Here is a 23091-nt window from a genome sequence, read left to right on the forward strand (position 1 = left end):
TTACGATTAAAAAGTCTTCTTTCTATTATTCTGTATATAGTGATATCAAGGGGACCCACATAAACATTTGATACCATATGGATTCAAGGGACTCTAAAATACTAACCAGGTTTCACACGGGTTTGTTGGTGATGGAATTGTCATGTTCTTCTGCACAGGATTGCCTGTCGAATCATAGCAGGGGCAATCATTCTCTGGGATACAAACGCCATCCATATCCACCATTCCAGCAGGGCAGACACAACCAGGTACACAGGTGTCTGATTCAATACATGTAGACCCTTTCCTCTTTGTTAAACAGTTGAGATTACAAGATGATGCACAATCAACATACACCCTGCCCTCTGGACACCCTTTAAATAATAAGAAATAAATAACATAAAACAAGTTATTAATTTAATTTAAAAATGTGTATAAATAAGTTTAGGTACTGCCAAATACACAATTAAAAATGGGGTAGGAAATGTAATCTATTTAAATTTTGAATAATTAACTTACTGAAGAAAGTGGCTACTGCCAATTTACTGGCATTTACTGAATATTATCTGCAAAGAAATATATGTACTATTTTTGGGGGGAGGGGTTGAAACTGGTTTACTTTTACAATACATAACTGCTCTTACTGCATTGCTATATCTTTACCTGGCAATATTCTCCATTCCAATAGTCCCCATTCCAAGGACATTATTCCCTCCACCAATTAATAATATGAATGTCTTGAATGTTAAACAACATAATCCTAGTGTGATAACTCAGTCCCTGTGTGATAACTCAGTCCCAGTGTGATAACTCAGTCAATAATCAAAAATCATCCTTTTCTTTAGACCAAGACGGAAGAACATCAGAGTAGGAAGGGAGGAGGAAATATTTCCATAATGGCAGGTAAGTATTACATAACTGAAATTAGTTTAACCCTCATCCAACTCATTTTACAAACACTAATACTCTGCCTGCTATTATCAGGCTGCTGAACTTTCCAGTCCAGTGGAAGACTTATGGCTGAAGATTAGTCATTAAATGAACTTACCATCATTTGTCAGTTGGATATTTTAATGCAACTGTAGATTAGCTTGACATCTTGTTGGGTTGATACAATTTGGCCAAATGCATAAATAATCACTCTGATGTGCCATTGATCAAAATAAAATAATGTGAAAATGGAGCAAGATCTCCAGAATGCAGCTTTCATAACATCGCCCAAAGAGTAAAGATTTAAAATAGGCCTAAAATGTGGCAATAGTCCTGACCTCATAGGCTTTTCCTCCCATGAAAAAGAAATCCTTATTGATGAGAGACTGATAAGCTCTCTTAGATCTTCAAAGATTCCACCTTCAAACGATGGCTCCCCAAATATCCAAAATATCTTTAAGTTGGTGAATACCATGGTTACATCCTTTAATTTTCTCTTTTGAGTTAGCTTAAAGAATTGCAAAGCCCTTGATCATCCCCAACATAGATATAACTGAGAATGGGAATTGCAGTAGGAGCAAAAGCTAGAGGGATGCTGCTTCCTGACCAGAGACCAAGTCCTTACACTTAAACTTGCTCCTTAAAAGAATTATAAATCAATGGACCATATGTTTGAACCTTTGAAGCTGAAATGAACTTTAGCTAAGTTTGGGAATTTTAAAAAATATGGAGGCAAAGTTTTCTACAAATGATGAGCATTTCTACCCATGCCTTAAATCTTCCCATGTCTCCCTGAATCTGTTTTTGTCCAGCAGCAAAGCATGTGCTCTCACTCTCTCTCTCATATTTGTTTGTTTACTTTGCACACCAGGTTCATCTAAGAACACACTGACAAACATCCTGTCCAAAATATTATCCTCTACTCAACCAATTCTAATTTACCAGCCTAGATACCCTGAAATGTACATAAACTACTCATCACTACTTATGGTACTCTCCTATTAACTTCAGTGGCAAAAGCAGCCATTTCACCCAATATGACTAATGTTAAAAAATTACAAAGTGATATTTTTGAAGTTATAATATATATATATATATATATATATATATATATATATATATATATATATATATATATAATATAGGTCCCTTTAAGTTATAACTTGTCTAAAATTTAATATTTCAAGTTGTAAAAGTAGTTCCAGGCTGGGCATGCAATATTAAAATTGTATGCATGCAATGTATGCAACACAGCTGTGCAATATGGAATCAGATTAAACATCTCTATTGAATTTTATATCATACATGTATGATTAATAAAGTATTTAATAAATAAAGTTCCCAAGATACAAGCACCAAAACAAATAGTACAAGCTGTATATACTTACATTTTGTGCTGACGAAGGGGGTGGTTGTCATTGTGACTGTAGTCTCGGTAGTGCTGAAGGTAAATGTTGTTCTTGGTGTTGTTGTTGAGGGGCAGTATATGAAACACAATTCTGTTTCAAGCTCTTGATCCGGGGTTGGACATGTTCGTATCCTCTTCCGCACACCAGTAGTCCCACATTCTCCGCTACATGGCTCCCAAGCCTGCCATGAGTTGCATATTGGTGGTGTTGTGGTTGTCAGTATTGGTGAGGTGGTTGTCAATGTTGTTGTTGTAGTGGGTGGTTGCGTTGATGTTGTCGTAGGCTGCGGGGATGTGGTGGTCACTATTTAAAAAAAGAAGTGAATGGCATTGACATGATTGTAGTGAGAGTTGTTCCCCTTGTCAACTATTCTGGAGGAAATTGGCTGTGCTTCCATGCAATTTTGTACATACCATACCTTTATCTTTCTCAAAATTTGTTGCAAGGGCATAACTCTGAACACCATGCATACATATAAAGGTAGTTTAATTGATTTGCAAATAACCAAGGGAATCTGTCAGGTAGATATTTGATTTGGAATCTTCAAATCACACTGAATTTGTGCTTGAAAATTATCTGAAAGACTGAAGGATGCAATGTTTATATGTGTACAAACAGCTTAGTTTAGTTTACTGTCTGTACATGTTTACAAACTTGGTAACCATGTAAAAAACACATTGTCATAGCTGTCAGTGATGCAGCAACTATAAATTATAAATTTCCACATTTCCAGTAGACTTTTCTTAAAGGAAATATTTTCATATCCAATCTGGCATCATAAGGAAATATCATTTTCATATCCAATCTGGCATCATAAGGAGCTATCATTTTCATATCCAATTTGGCATTATAAGGAAATATCATTTTCATATCCAATCGGGCATCATAAGGAGCTATCATTTTCATATCCAAGTTGGCATCATAAGGAAATATCATTTTCATATCCAATCTGGCATCATAAGGAAATAGCATTTTCATATCCAAGTTGGCATCATAAGGAAATATCATTTTCATATCCAATCTGGCATCATAAGGAAATATCATTTTCATATTCAATCTGGCATTATAAGGGAAAAGCATAAATGTTGATGAGAACTGATTACACAGTACATTACATATCAGTCCATTATCAATTTTAGCATCAAGCCACAATATGAAACAACAGCATGTTGATCCTAAGAAATGTTTACTTAGGTTGTAAGACACGTAGAAACAATCTGTATTTTGTCATAATAAGAGGCAAGTTGAGCAAAGATGTCACGCACACTGTCCTACATATAAATAACTATGCTGACATGCAAATATAATAAAAGGCCAAGTTTTTAATCAGTTCAGTGACATACTTTTGGTTACCATGTACACAGCTAGAAAGTTTAGTCAATGTTGCAAGCTTAGAATACCTCCAAAATGGCAATGTGTGTTTACATGCTCTTACATGTACCTTTAACAGCAATCAGATGAATGTTAGGTGTTTAAAAGTTTATGCTATAATTTCAAGATATGGCTTTAATTATGTTTACCTCTGCCATGCAACTTTCTGAAACATTTTTCAACTACTGTAAATACTTGCTTAAAAGTCAACAGCATTTTTACTGAAAATTTGACTCATGCAGAGTTGGTGTCAACTTATAAGCACAACATAAAAATCTGGGAAAATGTGATGTTAATCCCTTAGACTATGAAGCCAGAACAGTTTCTGCTTTCTAGTTGACAGTTGTTCGATTGAGTACACACTGATTTTGTGCCACATAAAGTCATGTATTCAGGTGACTGTGAGCATTTAACTGTAAAGTCATGTATTCAGGTGACTGTGAGCGTTTAACTGTAAAGTCATGTATTCAGGTGACTGAGCATTTAACTCTGTAAAGTCATGTATTCAGGTGACTGAGTATTTATTTTAACTCTGTAAAGTCATGTATTCAGGTGACTGTGAGCGTTTAACTCTGTAAAGTCATGTATTCAGGTGACTGTGAGTATTTAACTCTGTAAAGTCATGTATTCAGGTGACTGTGAGTATTTATTTTAACCCTGTAAAGTCATGTATTCAGGTGACTGTGAGTGTTTAACTCTGTAAAGTCATGTATTCAGGTAAATGAGTACTTATTTTAACTCTGTAAAGTCAGGTATACAGGTGAATGTGAGTGTTTATTTTAACGCTTTATGATCAAGACACACAACTGACACATATTCAGTTGTGGCAATCTGTTAATAAGATTTCACAAAATGTGCAAAGTGTCACTTACTAAGCTCATTAGTACAGTATCCACATAAACAGCTACCAAAGTTTCTGAATCATTACTAAACAGTCAGGTACTTTATATCCTGTCACCTGGATATTGTATATTATAAATTGCTCAATGTTTAGTAGTTTCACCAAATTGATCAAAATGAAATGTAATGCTTACCATTGCAGACTTGACTGAGAATCAAGACTGCACTGCAGAATGTGAATTTAGTGTGTTGCTGAAAACAGGTGGTTGACTGGCACAATATTAAGTCTGCTGAGCTACCAGTGGCATGCAGTCATTAGAAACACCTTTGGAGTTAAGGCCCATTTCACTACTACAGGGGTGGGCAAACTACAACCCACGGGCCACATGAGGCCTGCCAAGGGCTTTCATGTGGCCCACCAAGGGTTTTCATGCAGCCTAGGAACAAGCCATCATTCGCACTGACTCTGTTTATCAAATAAAAGTGCTTCTTTTGAAGTTTAAGTTTTCAAATATTAACAACAAATTAACAACTTAAAATTAATTAGATGTTATTTAGAAAAACTTTTTGTTAAGCTATTTCAAATATTAATTATTTTACTTAATGAACTATGTGGCCCGCGACAAAGTGTAAATTTGTGTATGTGGCACTTGCACTGGAAAGTTTGCCCACCTCTGCACTAAATAAGACTAAAAGTGATGCATCATTTTAAACTTTATCTTAATGATGCACACAGTTTATATATATATATATATATATATATATATATATATATATATATATATATATGAGTCACTTTGCATATTTATTTTTCTAAAGTGAAACTCTGACTCATTGGCAATATGCCACCCCTTTCAGATGGATTTGATTTGCAAAATACAAACTGACTTATATGAGTCAAAGAGAACTTGGCATTTTGCAGTCCTAAATGGGGGGAGGGGCAATTTATACCAGAGTTGTCCTATAATTGAATACATGCAATATTTGTCTTATAATTTAGTACACAGAGTATCTGTCTTATATTTGAGTACACTCAGTATTTGTCTTAGAACTGTTCATATACTGTATTTGTCTTATAATTGAGTACACACAGTATTTGTCTTATAATTGAGTAGGCACAGTATTTGTCTTATAATTGAGTGCACCCAGTATTTGTCTTACAATTGAGTACACACATTATTTGTCTTAGAATTGACTGCACACAGTATTTACCTTATAATACACACACAGTATTTGTCTTATAACTGAATACACACAGTATTTGTCTTATAATTGAGTACACACAATATTTGTCTTAGAATTGAGTACATACTGCTTTATCTTATAATTTAGCACATACAGTATTTATCTTATAATTTAGCACATACAGTATTTATCTTATAATTTAGCACATACACTATTTGTTTTATAATTCAGCACATACAGTATTTATCTTACAATTTAGCACATACAGTATTTATCTTATAATTTAGCACATACACTATTTGTCTTATAATTCAGCACATACAGTATTTATCTTACAATTTAGCACATACAGTATTTATCTTATAATTTAGCACATACACTATTTGTCTTATAATTTAGCACATACAATATTTATCTTATAATTTAGCACATACAGTATTTATCTTATAATTCAGCACATACAGTATTTATCTTATAATTTAGCACATACACTATTTGTCTTATAATTTAGCACATACAGTATTTATCTTACAATTTAGCACATACAGTATTTATCTTATAATTTAGCACATACACTATTTATCTTATAATTTAGCACATACAATATTTATCTTATAATTTAGCACATACAGTATTTATCTTATAATTCAGCACATACAGTATTTATCTTATAATTTAGCACATACACTATTTGTCTTATAATTTAGCACATACAATATTTGTCTGATAATTTAGCACATACAGTATTTATCTTATAATTTAGCACATACAATATTTGTCTTATAATTTGGCACATACAGTATTTATCTTATAATTTAGCACATACAGTATTTATCTTATAATTTAGCACATACAATATTTGTCTTATAATTTAGCACATACAGTATTTATCTTATAATTTAGCACATAAACTATTTGTCTTATAATTTAGCACATACAATATTTGTCTGATAATTTAGCACATACAGTATTTATCTTATAATTTAGCACATACAATATTTGCCTTATAATTTAGCACATACAGTATTTATCTTATAATTTAGCACATACAGTATTTATCTTATAATTTAGCACATACACTATTTGTCTTATAATTTAGCACACATAATATTTGTCTTATAATTTAGCACATACAATATTTGTCTTTTAGTTTAGTAGATACAGTATTTGTATTTTAGAGAAAAAATAGTGTACACTTCTGGCTTAGTTAAATCCAGATATGACTCAGAGGCACACATTCTAGTCATATGCTTTCTCTACTTCTTATCAATGTCTTCACAAACAAACTAATGTTTCTGTCCAAAGTTATGATCATTGTTTTGGATATAATACCATGGATAACAATAACATTGCTGCTTCACTCAAACTTCTCACTAAATGCTTAAATGTATACTTGATTATGTGAAATCCATATACTGTAATATTTTGTGACTAGGAGTAGCAATTTGATAATTTTCTTCAAGGATGGAGAATAAACGATGCATAGTTAGCTGATATTTTCCACCAACAGGCTGATGCTATGTCATATTTTTATATATCACACACCTTTAATAATAACTCATTATATTACTGACATGTTATGATATTATTTTGATGCACTGTATAGTACTTATCACCTTTATAATTAAATTTCAGCCAAATAGGCTGAATAGTCAATTAGTACCAAAACTTGTTACATAATTTACAAACAAATAACAGTCAGTGAATGTCATTCTTGACTATCTATCAAAATTCAATATCTACCAGTTATTTGACTTCAGAAAATCTGCCAAATAAAGACATAGGGGATACATGATTCTTTGCAGTAATGTGTTTAAAAGATTTTAAATTTATAATCAAATGGTGAGAATGGCAAACTAAGAAAAGTTACAAATAGTTCTGCTTACCACAAGTAAGGTCAGTATGACAATCAAGTAATCCATACAAGCACACACTGAAAAGAGATAAGGTTGATTTTATTGATTAACATTTATTTATAGCAGTAGTTTATTTATGATTGCACAAATTCACCAAAAGATAATTTTAACCCCCTTACAAATAAGCATATGAGATTGGACTAATTCACCAAAACATAATTATATCCCCTTACATACAAGTACAGTCAAGAAAAATGCAGTTAATTCATTGTGAGCATTATTTCCACTGTTAAGGATTATGATATGATAGCTACAAAATAATGGGATGTGTCCAGCAACATATTACCATGCAGAATAATAAAAACAAAAGCCCCTCAAAAGGAAGTGATGATTTCATCAATGAAAAAGAGTTCCTGGAAATCAGGCTATTACCCTTCCATCTTTTTAACTTCAGATGTGGAAACCATCTACAATTTTCCTGATTGATAGGATTGTCAAAATTAGCTATAACGGAGGTAAGGTTGGGAGCATTTTTATTTAGGGCATTCTAAGCACCATTAGAAGACTTTTACTGACAAGTTCATGGGAAGATGACTACCCATATAGAAGAATTAGGGACAAACTTTCAATATGTTCATTGTGGCAGCCATATTGGATGCTGGAACTCGCTATCTTCATTTAAGATCAACTATATATAATAAGAAATCTTTTGCTGAAAATAAAAAAATATGATTAAAAATACTGAAGGAGTAGTCAACAACAAGACTTCAAATATAGCCACCATAGTGGTGATATTCAATATCAGAATCAGCATTATTTTAATTCGAGCCTACTAGATATAACAAGAAGTCTTCTGGTGGAAACCCCATGTTGATTTGTGACTCAACTTAGACAAGATTTTGGACATGACAGTCATGACAGTTATATTTTAAGTCAGATTATTACCATTTTCATCCATGATCAACTAGATATTATAATGTTTCTGGTGTCATGTCAACATGTCTTATCATTTATGAGGAATATTTTTCTTCAAGATGGCTGCCATGATGACTACACTGGATGTACCAACCATTACATCACAAGAATTCTTCTAGATAGGCACTATTTTCATTTTGTACCAACCACAACATCACAAGAATTCTTCTAGACAGGCACTATTTTCATTTTGTACCAACCATGACATCACAAGAATTCTTCTAGACAGGCACTATTTTCATTTTGTACCAACCAACATCACAAGAATTCTTCTAGACAGGCACTATTTTCATTTTGTACCAACCACAACGTCATACGAATTCTTCTAGATAGGCAGTATTTTCATTTTGTACCAACCATAATATCACAAAAATTCTTCTAGACAGGCACTATTTTCATTTTGTACCAACCATAACATCATAAGAATTCTTCTAGACAGGCACTATTTTCATTTTGTACCAACCACAACATCATAAGAATTCTTCTAGATAGGCACTATTTTCATTTTGTACCAACCATAACATCACAAAAATTATTCTAGACAGGCACTATTTTCATTTTGTACCAACCATAACATCACAAGAATTCTTCTAGATAGACACTATTTTCATTTTGTACCAACCATAACATCATAAGAATTCTTCTAGCAAAAAAGCCAGAGTTGATGTGATTTTCCATCTAGAACAAGTAGCAATACCATTTTCAAGTTTACCAATGTGGTGCTCATAGCAGATATCAGATGGGCACAAATTTTATTTAAGAACAACAAAACACCATAATCTCTTCTAGCGTAAACTTCATTCTGAAATAACTTTCCATTCAGGAGGAGTACAGATAAGACTTTTAAAATCACTGCTGTGGTGGCCATTGTAGAAATCAGGTTGGCATTCTTTTTATTGAGGACCAAACACACATCATAAAGAACATACACAGACTTTCCTGAAAATCAAAAATCAATATGACAATCAATTCTGATGGATCAGCAACAAGAGTATCAACATAGCTAATGAGGTGGCATATTGGCTGTCCAAGCAGAACCATCTTCATTTAAGACCAACTAGACATCTAAGAAGTTCTGCTGAAAATCCCATGTCAATACATAACTGTCCAGTTAGTAGATGAAGTCCTGAAAAGATTTACATGGTGACTGCTGTACTGGCCATATTAAATATCAGATCAGCATCTTTAAACTTGACTTAATATTAATTCTTGTACTTAAACTCTCACACTGAAATGACCATCTATTTAGGAGAATTAGTGTTACCAAATATTTTAAAATAGAGTTTGGTGGCCGTACTGAATATTTACATAAAACCATTTTCATTAAGGAACAGTCAGACATCCAAAGTCTTAAGGTGAAAACCCAATGTTAGTATGACTTTCTGTTTGAGAGAGTATTCATAAAATGTTTTCTAGATGACTGCCATTATGGCCCTATTGATGAGGAGCAACAACAAACTTGTGCCAAGGAACAGATGGATGACAGATGATGCACAAAATACTATCCCATAAGCTTTTCTGGTAACTTACTAGTAAAGATATAAATTTAAAAAGGCATGTGATGTTAACTGTATTCACTACATTACCAATAGCAGAGTAATCCACTTGTACTATATACAGACTACTTACCAATAAGTACAACGGTTGATGAATATTGTTACATTTGAGGCCATTGTATCATTTATATACACTGCTTCCGCTTCATTTGTTTTTCCTGGGATTGCATCTTTCTCTATATATCCCACATAGCCATTGGCTGGGGGTTCTTTTCCAAATTTCTGTGAGTAGATTTCTCTTGTGATTGCACATACTTCAATTATAAATAAAGAAAAGAAAAATAAATGACATAGTTATAAATAAATTTAAATTCTGACATTGTTTCAAGGTGGATCAACTGAAAAGCACATTGTCCCCCGATGCCAATCACAAAGTCTGTTCACGAATGATTATGTGTGTGTGTGTGTGTGTGTGTATGTGTGTGTGTATTAGTATTTGATAAAAAGCCAGCACAATATTCATAATGTAATGTAAAAATGAAGAAAAGTAACCCTTCCAAATAATGTAAATATCAAGTCATGCTAGGAACAATATAAAATGTACAATGTATATAAAGTGAAATCTAAAGGCAAATACAAAATACAGGTGTATAGTTAAAATATTTGGTAGAATTTTTTGTATAAACTGCATTCCCTCAAAAAGACCTAAAATTTCCCTGTCAAAACATCATCATAAATTTCCTGTATCAAATTCACAAACAATGATTCTGTTTCACTGAGTGGAGGCCAATACACACTACCAGGATGTGTTTCACCCTTATTGGACATTGGCAGGGTATGCACTCGTGTCAAGATTTACCCTTTAAGAGGTATGCATCGGTCATGTGTGTGTGTTTACAAACAATAACTTTGAGAATTGTTTTAAACTATGTTTTTAAATGAATAATTACAAATATTTTTGATGAAATCTATAATGCTATATATACAAATCATGTTCATAACAACACAGTGTTCACTCATTATAGACATGTTGAGCATACCACTTGTCCTTTTATAATGTGCTGATCACATGAAATTGGGTAAATTTGGCTTTATCACCTCTACTTGATTATTTCACTACATTCAACTTCTTGATTAAGGAGAACCATTTATGCTATTGCACATAATTGAATAGTGTATGTAACATTATGATAAAACCTTCTTGGAACATTCCTCAGTATAAAATCTCCCTTAATCTAAACAGGTCACTTAATAGCTGTCACGAACAATACTATACAGGGGCAGCACAGTAATTACTAACATAATATAAACCATTTCTCTTCAGCTGGTGACAGTTGCGGGCTCATAATCAGTATCAAGAATAAATGAGGTGATGTACCACTCTGTACCAGGAAAGCAATACATGGAGCCTACTATCACAGTAAATGCCTATATGAAGTTTATAGCAATGATATAACCAATGCCAGAATTTTTTTAATACATGTATAGCATTGTTTACACAGTGCCCCGAGATGCTGGAACACTGAAGCATCAGTCTACAAACTAAACTGAAATTCTGCAAAGCCATTGTGTTGTGGACCATTCTGTATGGATGTAGAACCTGGATGGTGCATGGATGCCATGCCAAGAATCTGAACCATTTTCACATGAGATGCCTGATGCAAGTGATAGGATAAAATGCCTTCTCACAGGACAGGGTTCTCACATGGGCAGGCATTCTAAGCAATGATCCACACTCTGCTGATGAAATCACAGTTGTGGTGGGCACTGGCCGCATAATAAAGTCAGTAGAGTGACTATCAATAGATCTTATAATGCAAGCTGAAGAAGACAAAGCAGACAAAAAGTTGGTCAAAAGAAAGGTTTCAGAGATTCCCTCAATTTATCCTTGAAATATGTCAACAACAACCTTGAGATTGGGAGAGTCTTGCACATTATCATCCCATCTTTTACAGTTTCATCCATGCTGGATTTACAAACCAATAAACTAAGGAGAATTGCAGATACAGTGCAGATGGGTGAGTTCATATATCTTAGAACTGCTGCATGTCCTGTTTTGATACAACAGATGTTGAAAGCAAAATAATTAGTTTTATTACTGTTATATACACAAATAATTTTTCATAATTCTTCCATGGTAAACCCATCTTTATTTTCACTCACACATTTCCCTGTGTCAAGCCTACTGATAATTTTTAATCACTGCACAAGACTGACCACCTGTGCTTGATATAGATAGATCAAAAGATGGACGAATGACTGGACTGATAAATGGATATAGATAGGTAGAGAGTTCATACAGCATGTTTGACAGTAATTTATTTACCTGGTAGACGTGTAGTCGTAGTGACTGTAGTAGTGGATGTTATTGTTGGTGGTGCAGAAGGAGTTGCTGAAAACAGATATGAATTGAGGTATATATAAACTATGCCTAATGCAGTGATACAAGCATTTGAGAATCAATAATCTATTCACAGTGAAACTTAAAGAAACTAAAAACTTTGAGCAACAATCAGGATTAAATAAATATCAGTTAAACTAAATTTGTGTTAATATTTGGAGCAACAATTGATAATTGAATAAATGTGCCTACATGACCACATGAATCACAGTTTAGACTTGGAAACAAGTTTGTATTTTGCAAGTGGTGTGGGACAGACATTAAGGTAGTTTTGGCTCTGCTCAGAGTTTTGTTTCTTTAGGGTTAACTGTGATTATATTATTGATTCTCTAGCACTTGAATCACTTCAATAACCATAATTTACCAAGAAAGAAGAAACGTGTCAAGAATATGTTCTGCAGTATATGGACACTGGCAGTTTGATGTTCACCCTTTGTGAGCTATACACAAGATAGGTTCATGGTTCAACTGTTCTGAGGACTGCATGAAGTAGGCATGTGTCCCATACATGATTGGCACAACATCAACTCATATCTTCAGTGGGTTCTATACAAGGGGTGCCACTCTACATTAGTAGGTATGATGTTCCTAGACTTGTATGTGGAGTGTTCTTTCTATATAAACTACTATGTACATACAGAACATGCCAATTCATGTAATATTTCAAATCAGTATATTGAAACTACCATTTGCAAATGAGCTAACCATAAGGCAGGTTCAGCAGTTGTATCTGACCTTTCATTACCCGTAAAAACAGTATCTTTTGGAACCATCAGTACCGAACATTTTTGCAGAGCAAATGACTTCTTTGTACGATTTAGAATTTTTTAAGGTTGCTGAATGTAAGGTTTTTCAAATAAATTCATTATGTTTAATGAAATCTAAAAAGATATATTTGTTTCTTGTTGTTGATAATTTTCAATATAGTTGAAAGATTTTAGTACAGCTGCTCTGTAAGAATGATGGATTTATATGGTAAATGACTTGAGATGGTATGATACAATTCTGCAATGTAGCCCAAACAATGCATTGATCTTTCAAATAATATGCATTTAGGGTTGTATAGCCATGACTGGTTAGTAAATATTTGAATTCACAAAGACGAAATCTTATACTGGGTTTCCTGATAACCAATGTCAAGATTCAGGAATATTTTGTTTTGCAGTACATGTTTTGTTAAAATGTTAGTGGTTCAAGTCAAGGATTACTTTGTATACCAAAAAGTAGAATAACAGACTGGGTCTGAGCACATTCTGGTATTTGGGCCAAATGGTGACACCATACATAAGCTTATATGAATTAAAATGGATAGTTCAATAGTATTTTATCAGAGATAAAGAGTTGGATCATGTGCCTTAACATGAAGGCTTTCAGAAGAGGAAATAAGTTCTAAAAACTCCCATATTCAATTTTGCTGATTGTATATCAGAACAAGCATCGGTAAGATTTATAAGCTGGTCTGTACCTAATCCAGCCATAGACTGTTCAGATCTTATTTAAATCCCTTGCAAATGGAATAAGATATTCTGCACTGCTCCTTTATTGGTCTTTGACATGACGTGAATCAAATCCAGAGCTTTTTATTTGCTCTTGAGACCGTTGGTATACAGAATGAATGTTAGTTTAAGATTTAAAAATAATCAGGTCTCCTATACAAGATAGGTGAGAGAACTGTCAAGGTACTGGGTCAAACTGATGATGATCATAACACTTCCCAATTTTCATGACAATCTACTGAATCAGTGACAGAAGTGCCATTCACTAGAGTCTGTTACACACTACATACAGCAGAAAATCAAAGGCAAACTCTTATATACCTTTGCACAAGAAAAATATATTGCAAATAGCAAATTTTTTAATAAATCGTGTTTCTCTGTGAATACTTACCAAGCAACATTATATTATTAAAATTTGCCTGCTACCATGCAAATCCAACTCTACTCAAAGACAAAATTCATATTTGCCTGTCTAGTTCAATAGACAAACAGCAATAACTCTTGGTCATTACCTCGCCTTGGCACCACAACATGCTGCTAATATTTAGCTGAATGAGATATGAACAAGGAAGCTCACATGGCAGGGTGGTTTGGAGGGCTTTTAAGTAATGTGGTTAGGTAAGTATTATCAAAGAGACATAATTTACTTAAAAATTTGCTTTCTCCTTCGAATACATTCCTCAATCATATTAAGTTAGAAGAATGTGTAATAGAAGGAGGGGATCCTGAACATCTCTCTGTGTGTGTGTGTGTGATATGGATTTTTAATGTAGCTTTAACAATGTTTCAGTCATATCGTTACGATGCCTGCAGTGTGACAGTTTATAGTGATGCCTAGCACTGGGGCATCATGCCGCAGACATGTAGTATGATGTCCCACCCAGACACATTATCCTGACACCAGGCCAACCAGTCCTAACACTAGCCTCTTATTGCTGAGCGCCAAGCGAGGCAGCTGTTAGTACCATTTTTGTAAGTCTTTGGTATGACTCGGCCGGGGATCGAACCCACGACCTCCCGCATCTGAGGCGGACGCTCTAACCACTAGGCCACCGGAGCGGTATCTGACCTCTACATCGGGCGACCATACTAGAGAAGAATAGCTGGATTGCCCACGTGAAAGGTAACCTGTTCTCCTAATTACATAAGCAACACATCATGAGGTCACTTGACCCGTGACCCTAACATATGGTTAAGAAGATGAATATTTAACTCTTCTTACCTACAGAATTTCAACAAACCTAACAGACTGTGTTGATTGATCTAGGTGGGTTTGTTGGCTGTCTGTGCTGCCACCACCAGACTAACCAGACTTAAAGTTTTCCTCTGTGACACTAAATCATTGAGAAAAAACTCTGCGTGCCAGCCAACAGCTTTCTACTGTCTCTCAGATTGAAAACACTATGTTTGAATGCCAGGCTTGCAGAGATGACTCAAAGCTTCTGGGCTGTAATCTTCATGAGGTGACTCTGATCTTGTCAGACATCAGAGTATGACAAGAGTACAACCCACTTCAGCCACAAACAAAATTCTTGAGGAGTGATATCCTGTGACCCAACTCTCACCTGTAGAAAGAGGCATTTGCTCGTGCCATGACTTGTCTTTGTGCATTTCAAGTAGTGCAAACAGGCTGTTGCATGGCTCCTGTTCTCCACTTAACTATATAAGATAGCAAGGCTGTGACAAATCTTGGGTGACCGATGGACACTAACTGATTTTGGCTACAAAGCCTGGTCGTGTCTAAAGAACCACCGATCCCTCCGATTTGAACTAAAGAGTTCATGTTGATAGAAAGGGCATGCATCTCACTTACCCTGTATGAGGAAGCTAAACCTATCATAGAACATATCTTGTATGATAACAGCTTTAGCAAAGTATGAGCTATAGGCTTGAATTTAATCACACAGAGCCATTGTAAACCAAGAGTTGGTTTCATTTGGAAACAGAGCGAGGGATAGGTCTGTCTAATGCCCAAAATCATGTCTGCCATGATATGTTGCAATGTGATTTGGACTTTTAAAATAGCTTTAAAAAAAAATCAGACATACTGCTACAATGTCTGCAGTGTGGCAGTTTATAGTGATGTCAATAGCTACAGCATCATGCCTCAGGCATGTAGCATGATGTCCCACCCAGTCACATTATCCTGACACCAGGCTCACCAGTCCTAACATTAACCTGTTAATGCTGAGCACCAAGCAAGGCAGCTGTTAGTACCATTTTTAAAAGCCTTTGTTATGACTCGGCCAGGGATCGAAGACCTGACCTCTGAGGTAGATGTTCTAACCACTAGGCTACCAGAGTGGTCTGCCATGATGCCAGAGTGTGTCCAATAACATGGAGTGGTAGTGTCTTATAGAGATTGGTGCCAACAGTTTCTCCTAAAATAATGAGAGAAAAAAATCTGGCATGTTTATCCACAGCCCAAGTTTCTGGGTTTTGTACTGGAGAGACGAATGGGGGTAATTAGGAGAGTTAGACATATCTGTCACTAAGATTCCTGTAAATCATAAGTTAGTTGGACCGATCCAATGAAAATGAATACATGTTGTAATGGTTGGAATGCCAGTGATGACTGGGCAGTCAGCAATAGTGCGGTTTTATTATTACACATTTGATCCAATGGATGCAGTACAAACCAGACTGCCGGGGTCCCAAGTGGCCGAGTGGTCTAAAGCACTCTCTGTTATGGATCACTGCCATCTCACCTCTGTCTGCATGGGTCTGAGTCTCATATTCGGCCAATGTGGGTATGTGAGAAAGCTTGCCAGTAGCTTCTCCTGGGTCGGTGGTTTATTTCTGGGGTTTTTCTGGGTTCTTCCTCCACCATTAATACTGGCCGCCATGTATAGCCTATCATGTGCTGAAAAACGGCGTTAAACCCCACAACAACAACAATAACAAACCAGACTTTTTGGTCCAAAGACCATGCTCGAACATGGGGGGTACTTATGCCTACTGGGCTGCCTAAAATTGGGGAAAACTTTTCCAATGAGAGGGAAATGCAAGAGAAGAATTAATTGGATGTGCTGTCTTCACAAAAGATCTCCCATGTTAAATGGTCAGTGATGACTGGATGGTCTGAGACAAGTATATGATTATTAACGGTGCGGCAGAATGAAGAGGTGGAACCAATGGATCTGATATGAACCCCATGCACCCTGACTTACTGGCCTGAAAGTGATACTCAGACATGCAGAGGGACTTACATCCCATGGGCTGTCTAAAACTGGGGAACATTCCCCAATGAGAAGGTATTATCCACAATGAACTGTGCTGTGTCTTCCTAGACTTATTACATCTCTCTTACCCTCCAATACCATGTAGACTATTGCTTTGAACATGCATTTCATGAATTTAGTCAACATTTCATGACACAACAAGAGACAAAAAAGCAAAGATTAGCATATCAGTATGTGACTAATTAGCTAATGCTACAGATTAGACTTTCTCTGACCACAAATTGCACATGTTATGAATGATGTACAAATAGAATACACAAAAAAAATCCAAGAGTTATGATAGACTTCCATGCTCTTAAGATGCATTATTGCCTTTAATTGACATTTTGCTGAAATGATTCAAGAAAAGAATGCAAAGCATAAATTAATAACTGATGATGTTATTAACTGATTGACATGGTTTTAAAACTCCTAAAGGTGATAAAATCGTTCAAACTTTAAGAAACTGTAAAAATAACGTAACTGTAACAAACAGCAGCAAAATGAATAATCAACAAATTAAATTGGAAAGTAATGTTAGCTGTGTCAATTATAATACAAAATTTATTTGGATTTTCGAAGGATAACATGGACAATGTTATTATGTACAGCAGGAAAGCTAAAAAAAAGCAACACACAGCATCAAGAGGAGGTAATGGACAAGAGTTATTGCCTCTTGTCTATTGAAATAGACAGGAAAAGATTGACATTCGCCTTTTAGCAGGGCTGGATTTGCAAGATAGCAGGCTAATAGTCCCTCCTTAATGTGATAAGGGAAAATATTGAAAGAGAAATGTGCATTTTTAGGACAAAGGAATTATCAGTTCTCATGCCAATCCATCAACATTGCTAGTTGCTCTAAATACATTTTGTGAATAACAAGATTAAGACAACAATAATTCTTAATAAGGCCATGGCAGCAAAAAAACTCACCATACATTACATTAGAAAAAAAGTACCAATGACATGGATCAGAAAGGTGATGTGTTGACATCCACACCTAAACGTCCTGAACATACAACTTACCAAGTTTCATAGCAATACATCAATATAATTGAGACTGTTCCATTAAAGAGATTGTGTATAAGACAAAAGTAATGATGACAGTCTCTACAGACCTGGGGGAAAAAAATCAGCCAACTCAAGCATTCTAGATGCAGGCAGATAAAATAATACCTATAGAAGTCCGAACAGTTGTTGTTGGTTTAATTTGTGTTGGTGTTGACTGTCTTGGAATGGTTGATGTTGTTCGTGCTGTTGTAGTTGTCTGAACATATGTAGTGGTGGGTAGTGATACTGTTGTTGTTGGTGCAGTAGAAGTCATTTGTGTGGTAGTCGTTGGTGCTCCAGTAGTTGTTGGCACTTCTGTAGTTGTAGTTGGGGCAGGTGTCGTTGGTGGTGCTGTGGTACTCGTTGGTGCTGGAGTAGTTGTTGGCACTGGTGTAGTGGTAGTTGGAGCAACCGTTGTTGTAACTCCAGTAGTGGTTGGTTGGAATGTTGTTGTTGGTACATATGTAGTTGTTGTGGGTACAACAGTTGTGGTTACCACTGTGGTAGTCGTTGCTTTTGTGGTAGTTGTTGGTGGTAAAGTAGTTGTTTGTATGGGTGTAGTCGTAGTTGGGGCCGATGTTGTTGCTGCTGTGGTAGTTGTTGGTATTGTGGTAGTTGGTGCTGAAGTAGTTGTTGGCACTTGTGTAGTTGTAGATGTTGCAGATGTTGTTGGTGCTGTGGTAGTTGTTTTCACTGGTGTAGTGGTAGTTGGAGCAACTGTTGTTGTGGCTTCAGTAGTGGTTGGTGCTACTGTGGTTGTCAGTATGTATGTAGTTGTTGTTGGTGTTGCAGTAGTTGTATACATTTGTGTTGTCGTTTCTGAAAATAAACATATTCATCTTTTAAACTTTTGTCTTCATCAAATCAGAAATAAGTAAAACAACTTATGACAAGGAAAGCTTAAATTAACAAGGAAGACAAGGAAGAACACATCCCCTCTCTGTACCCTTTCTGTGCTATACTATTCACATACTAAATAAACATGATGCTGCATTCATCATAATTACATCACCATGCCAGCATCTTGGTTAATAGACAGAAGTACAAAATATTTCAAATGTAGTAGTTCATATTTCCCTGATAAACATTTAATTGATAGACATCACAAATATTGCTCTAGAAAAAACTGTGAATAATAGATTAACTGACAAAAACATGAAGCATATTTGAACTGTAAATAGAGCACAACGGCAAAAGATATATTTCTAATACTAAATCCAATATAGTTTCAATCTGATAACAAAACACATGTTATGTTTTGACCTAGAACTGGAAACATGAAGATGTATGGAATCCTGGACAGGTATACTACAGACAATATACTGAAGCTGGTGAAATGTGCATAAATAGGACCCATCCGGAGGAAAGGTTTAATATTGTATCTTTTATCAACCAACTATGTGTATATCTAATAGTTTCTGGAAATATATCTTGTGAAATATGATGGATAGACTGAGAGACAGACAGACTGTTGGATAGATAGAACCTATTTCTTTATCTCTGACCAACTTCACTATTTGGGAGACAAAAACAGTATTGGAGATCAAGCGTCAATGCTCTGATTCGCATGGCATTATCAATGGGTTTTCTATGTACTGGAGGCATTCTACAAACTGATAAGTGACAAACAAATACCTTGAAAGGTTTGAGACCCAACAACAATGGCCTTTATGTATCTATCACATGAGTAAGTTCATGGTTATCAGAGAATAGTTAAATTATGAAGTACTACATTCATTTTCCCAGAGCACATAACTTAAGTATACAACATCTCAAATTAACATGCTGTGCAAAGCCTGTATGCAGAATTATCACCATTCTTGCTACAATTTCATATGTTTTGAACCTTCATGGAAGAATCATATCGAAGCAGAATAATACCTGAACCATCTAAATTAAAGTTTGAAGGACTATTTGAGAATGATATCCTGTATAAGAATGATACATTTATAGGAATAAACAAACTAATTCCATGCAATTTTAGGCAAGCTATTACCTGGTGTTGGTGTCGTGTTTGTAGATGTTCCAGGTGAAGTTGTTGTTGGAGGTACTCCAGTTGTCCCAGTTGTAGTGGTGCCTGGCCCAGTGACTGTATAACAAAGAATGAAACACTCAGGCATGTTTTCATCTACTCATGGCTTAATCTATTATAAACTAATTTTTGGGAATGATGACCTATCACAATCGGACCTTCAAATTGAAAGAGGGTCTGATGACTTTTCAACCACTTCCTTTATCAGGACAGCTCATGTCAATTGTGAAATATTTAGATCTATCTTTCATTCCCAACTCAATAAAAGTATTCAATTTCACAACTTACAAACTGCATAATTATCACCATATATGTTGATAAATTTTAGGGTTATTATGACAACTGTTGTGTGTTTGTCCACAAGCCTATATACATCTTCCTTGCTCTCCTGAATAAAGGGGTGCAACTGCAGTCATTTTTGTTATGTTGTCCCTTTGGTAACTATGTGGAAGATGTTTATGATCATCAAATCGCAATAATGGGTTGCATGGGAAGGAATCAGAGATCAAATGCACACAACTTTCAATGATTATCAAATTTTCCAACAGTGTTTCAACTATCTTTATGTAATTATATAGCCATGAAATTAAGATGCATCAATACAATCCCAGGATCACTGTCTAGTGTATGGGCATATGCATCCAGAAGCATTGGAATCTGGCATGTCATGCATTGCAGTTGTATAAAATAATTTATTATACTGAACTAATCATGCAAAAGCAATACCATATACTGCCAATGTCGGTGAGATTTAGTTCTTCGTTTCAAGGGAAAACTAATAGGGGGAACAGTGATGTGAGGATATGTTCATCTGATGATGATGGTCATAACAGATCCCAAATTTCATGGCAATCAACTGACTTATGTCTTAAAATATGCAAATACAAAATTCTAAAAGAAAAGGACGCAAACAAGCTTGTGAAAAACTCTTGCAAAATTACAGGAGTATAGCAATTGGTCAATATATGTCTTCAGATCAAGAAAAGAATATTTACAAAGATTAATCACAATCCACATCATACAGATTCATCAATGAGCCACTGTACCAGGTGAATAGATGGTGGGATGGATCGATTGATGGAATTAAGAGGATTCCTATGGAGCTAAGCATGCATATTGGCTGCAGTAAAAACAACACATATGCATCCCTTAAATAATTATAGTAACTGTGATATTCAGAGAAAAAGAGTACCTGTAGTTGTTGGAGGAGCTGTAGTAGTTGTTTGCACTGGTGTAGTGGTAGTTGGCACAACTGTTGTTGTTGCTGCAGTTGTGGTTGGTGCCACAGTGGTTGTTGTTGGTGCAGATGTTGTTGTTCCTGCAGTGGTTGTTATTGGTATTGTGGTAGTCGTTGGTGCTGCAGTAGTTGTTGGCACTTTTGTAGTCGTAGATGGGGCAGTTGTTGTTGTTGGTGCTGTGGTACTCGTTGGTGCTGGAGTAGTTGTTGGCACTGGTGTAGTGGTAGTTGGAGCAACTGTTGTTGTTACTCCAGTAGTGGTTGGTTGGAATGTTGTTGTTGGTACAGATGTTGTTGTTGTGGGTGCAACAGTTGTGGTTACACCTGTGGTAGTCATTGCCTTTGTGGTAGTTGTTGGTGCTAAAGTAGTTGTTTGTATGGGTGTAGTCGTAGTTGGGGCAGATGTTGTCGTTGCTGCTGTGGTAGTTGTTGGTATTGTGGTAGTTGATGCTGAAGTAGTTGTTGGCACTTGTGTAGTTGTAGATGGTACAGATGTTGTTGGTGCTGTGGTTGTTGTTTCCACTGGTGTAGTGGTAGTTGGAGCAACTGTAGTTGTGGCTGCAGTAGTGGTTGGTGCTAATGTGGTGGTTGTTGGTGCAGATGTTGTTGTTCCTGCAGTGGTAGTTGGTGGTATTATGGTAGTTGTTGGTGCTTCAGTAGTTGTTGACACTTTTGTAGTCATGGTTGGGGCAGTTGTTGTTGGTGGTGCTGTGGTACTAGTTGGTGCAGGAGTAGTTGTTGGCACTAGTGTACTCGTAGTTGGAGCAACTGTTGTTGTTACTCCTGTAGTGGTTGGTTGGAATGTTGTTGTTGGTACATATGTAGTTGTTGTGGGTGCAACAGTTGTCGTTACACCTGTGGTAGTCGTTGCTTTTGTGGTAGTTGTTGGTGCTAAAGTAGTTGTTTGTATGGGTGTAGTCGTAGTCGGGGCAGATGTTGTTGTTGCTGCTGTGGTAGTTGTAGGTATTGTGGTAGTTGGTGCTGTGGTGGTGGTTGGTGCTACGGTGGTTGTCTGTATGTATGTAGTTGTTGGTGGTGATGATGTGGGTGTATACATTTCTGTTGTCGTTCCTGAAAACAAACATATCCATCTTTTAAACTTTTGTCTTCCATCAAATGAGAAACAAGTAAAACAACTTATAACAAGCAAAGCTTAAGTTTACAAGGAAGACAAGGAAGAACACATTCCCTTTCTATACCATTTATGTGCTATACTATATGCTTACTAAACAAACATGATGATGCATTCATCATAATTACATCACCATGCAAATGTCTTGATTAGTAGACATAAGGATCAAAGATTGCATATGTAGTAGTTATATTTTCCTGATAAACATTCAATTGATAGACATCACAAATATTGCTCTGGAAACAAGTGTGAATAATAGATTAACAGACAAAATCATAAAGCATATTTGAACTTTAAATTAAGCTCAATAGTCAAAGATGTATCTCTAATACCAATCAAATATATATAGTTTCAATCTGATAACAAGGCACTTTTCATGTTTTGACCTAGAACTGGAAACATGAAGATCATGGATGGAATCCTGGACAGGTAAACTACAGACAATATATTGAAGCTGGTGAAATGTGCATAAATAGGATCA

The 23091-nt window shown here is 35.5% G+C and overlaps 1 protein-coding gene across 1 annotated transcript in view; it reads right to left on the reverse strand.

Annotated features, from left to right (window-relative positions):
- The window catches only part of LOC149776706 (uncharacterized), a 55881-nt gene extending 33314 nt beyond the window's left edge, over nt 1-22567 (reverse strand). Inside the window, exons 1-8 of the mRNA XM_089941237.1 lie at nt 21434-22567; nt 20206-20298; nt 18336-19028; nt 12368-12433; nt 10175-10355; nt 7601-7647; nt 2298-2621; nt 107-353 (exon numbers count right to left, since the gene is read on the reverse strand). Coding sequence (XP_089797363.1) covers nt 107-353; nt 2298-2621; nt 7601-7647; nt 10175-10355; nt 12368-12433; nt 18336-19028; nt 20206-20298; nt 21434-22535 — 2753 coding nt within the window. The 5' untranslated portion in view covers nt 22536-22567. The remainder of the gene's footprint in view (nt 1-106; nt 354-2297; nt 2622-7600; nt 7648-10174; nt 10356-12367; nt 12434-18335; nt 19029-20205; nt 20299-21433) is intronic.
- Nucleotides 22568-23091: the final 524 nt, after the last annotated feature.

This window comes from Sinohyriopsis cumingii, chromosome 18, assembly GCF_028554795.1.
Source record: "Sinohyriopsis cumingii isolate HCF-2022 chromosome 18, ASM2855479v2, whole genome shotgun sequence".
Classification (NCBI taxonomy): Eukaryota; Metazoa; Mollusca; class Bivalvia; order Unionida; family Unionidae; genus Sinohyriopsis; species Sinohyriopsis cumingii.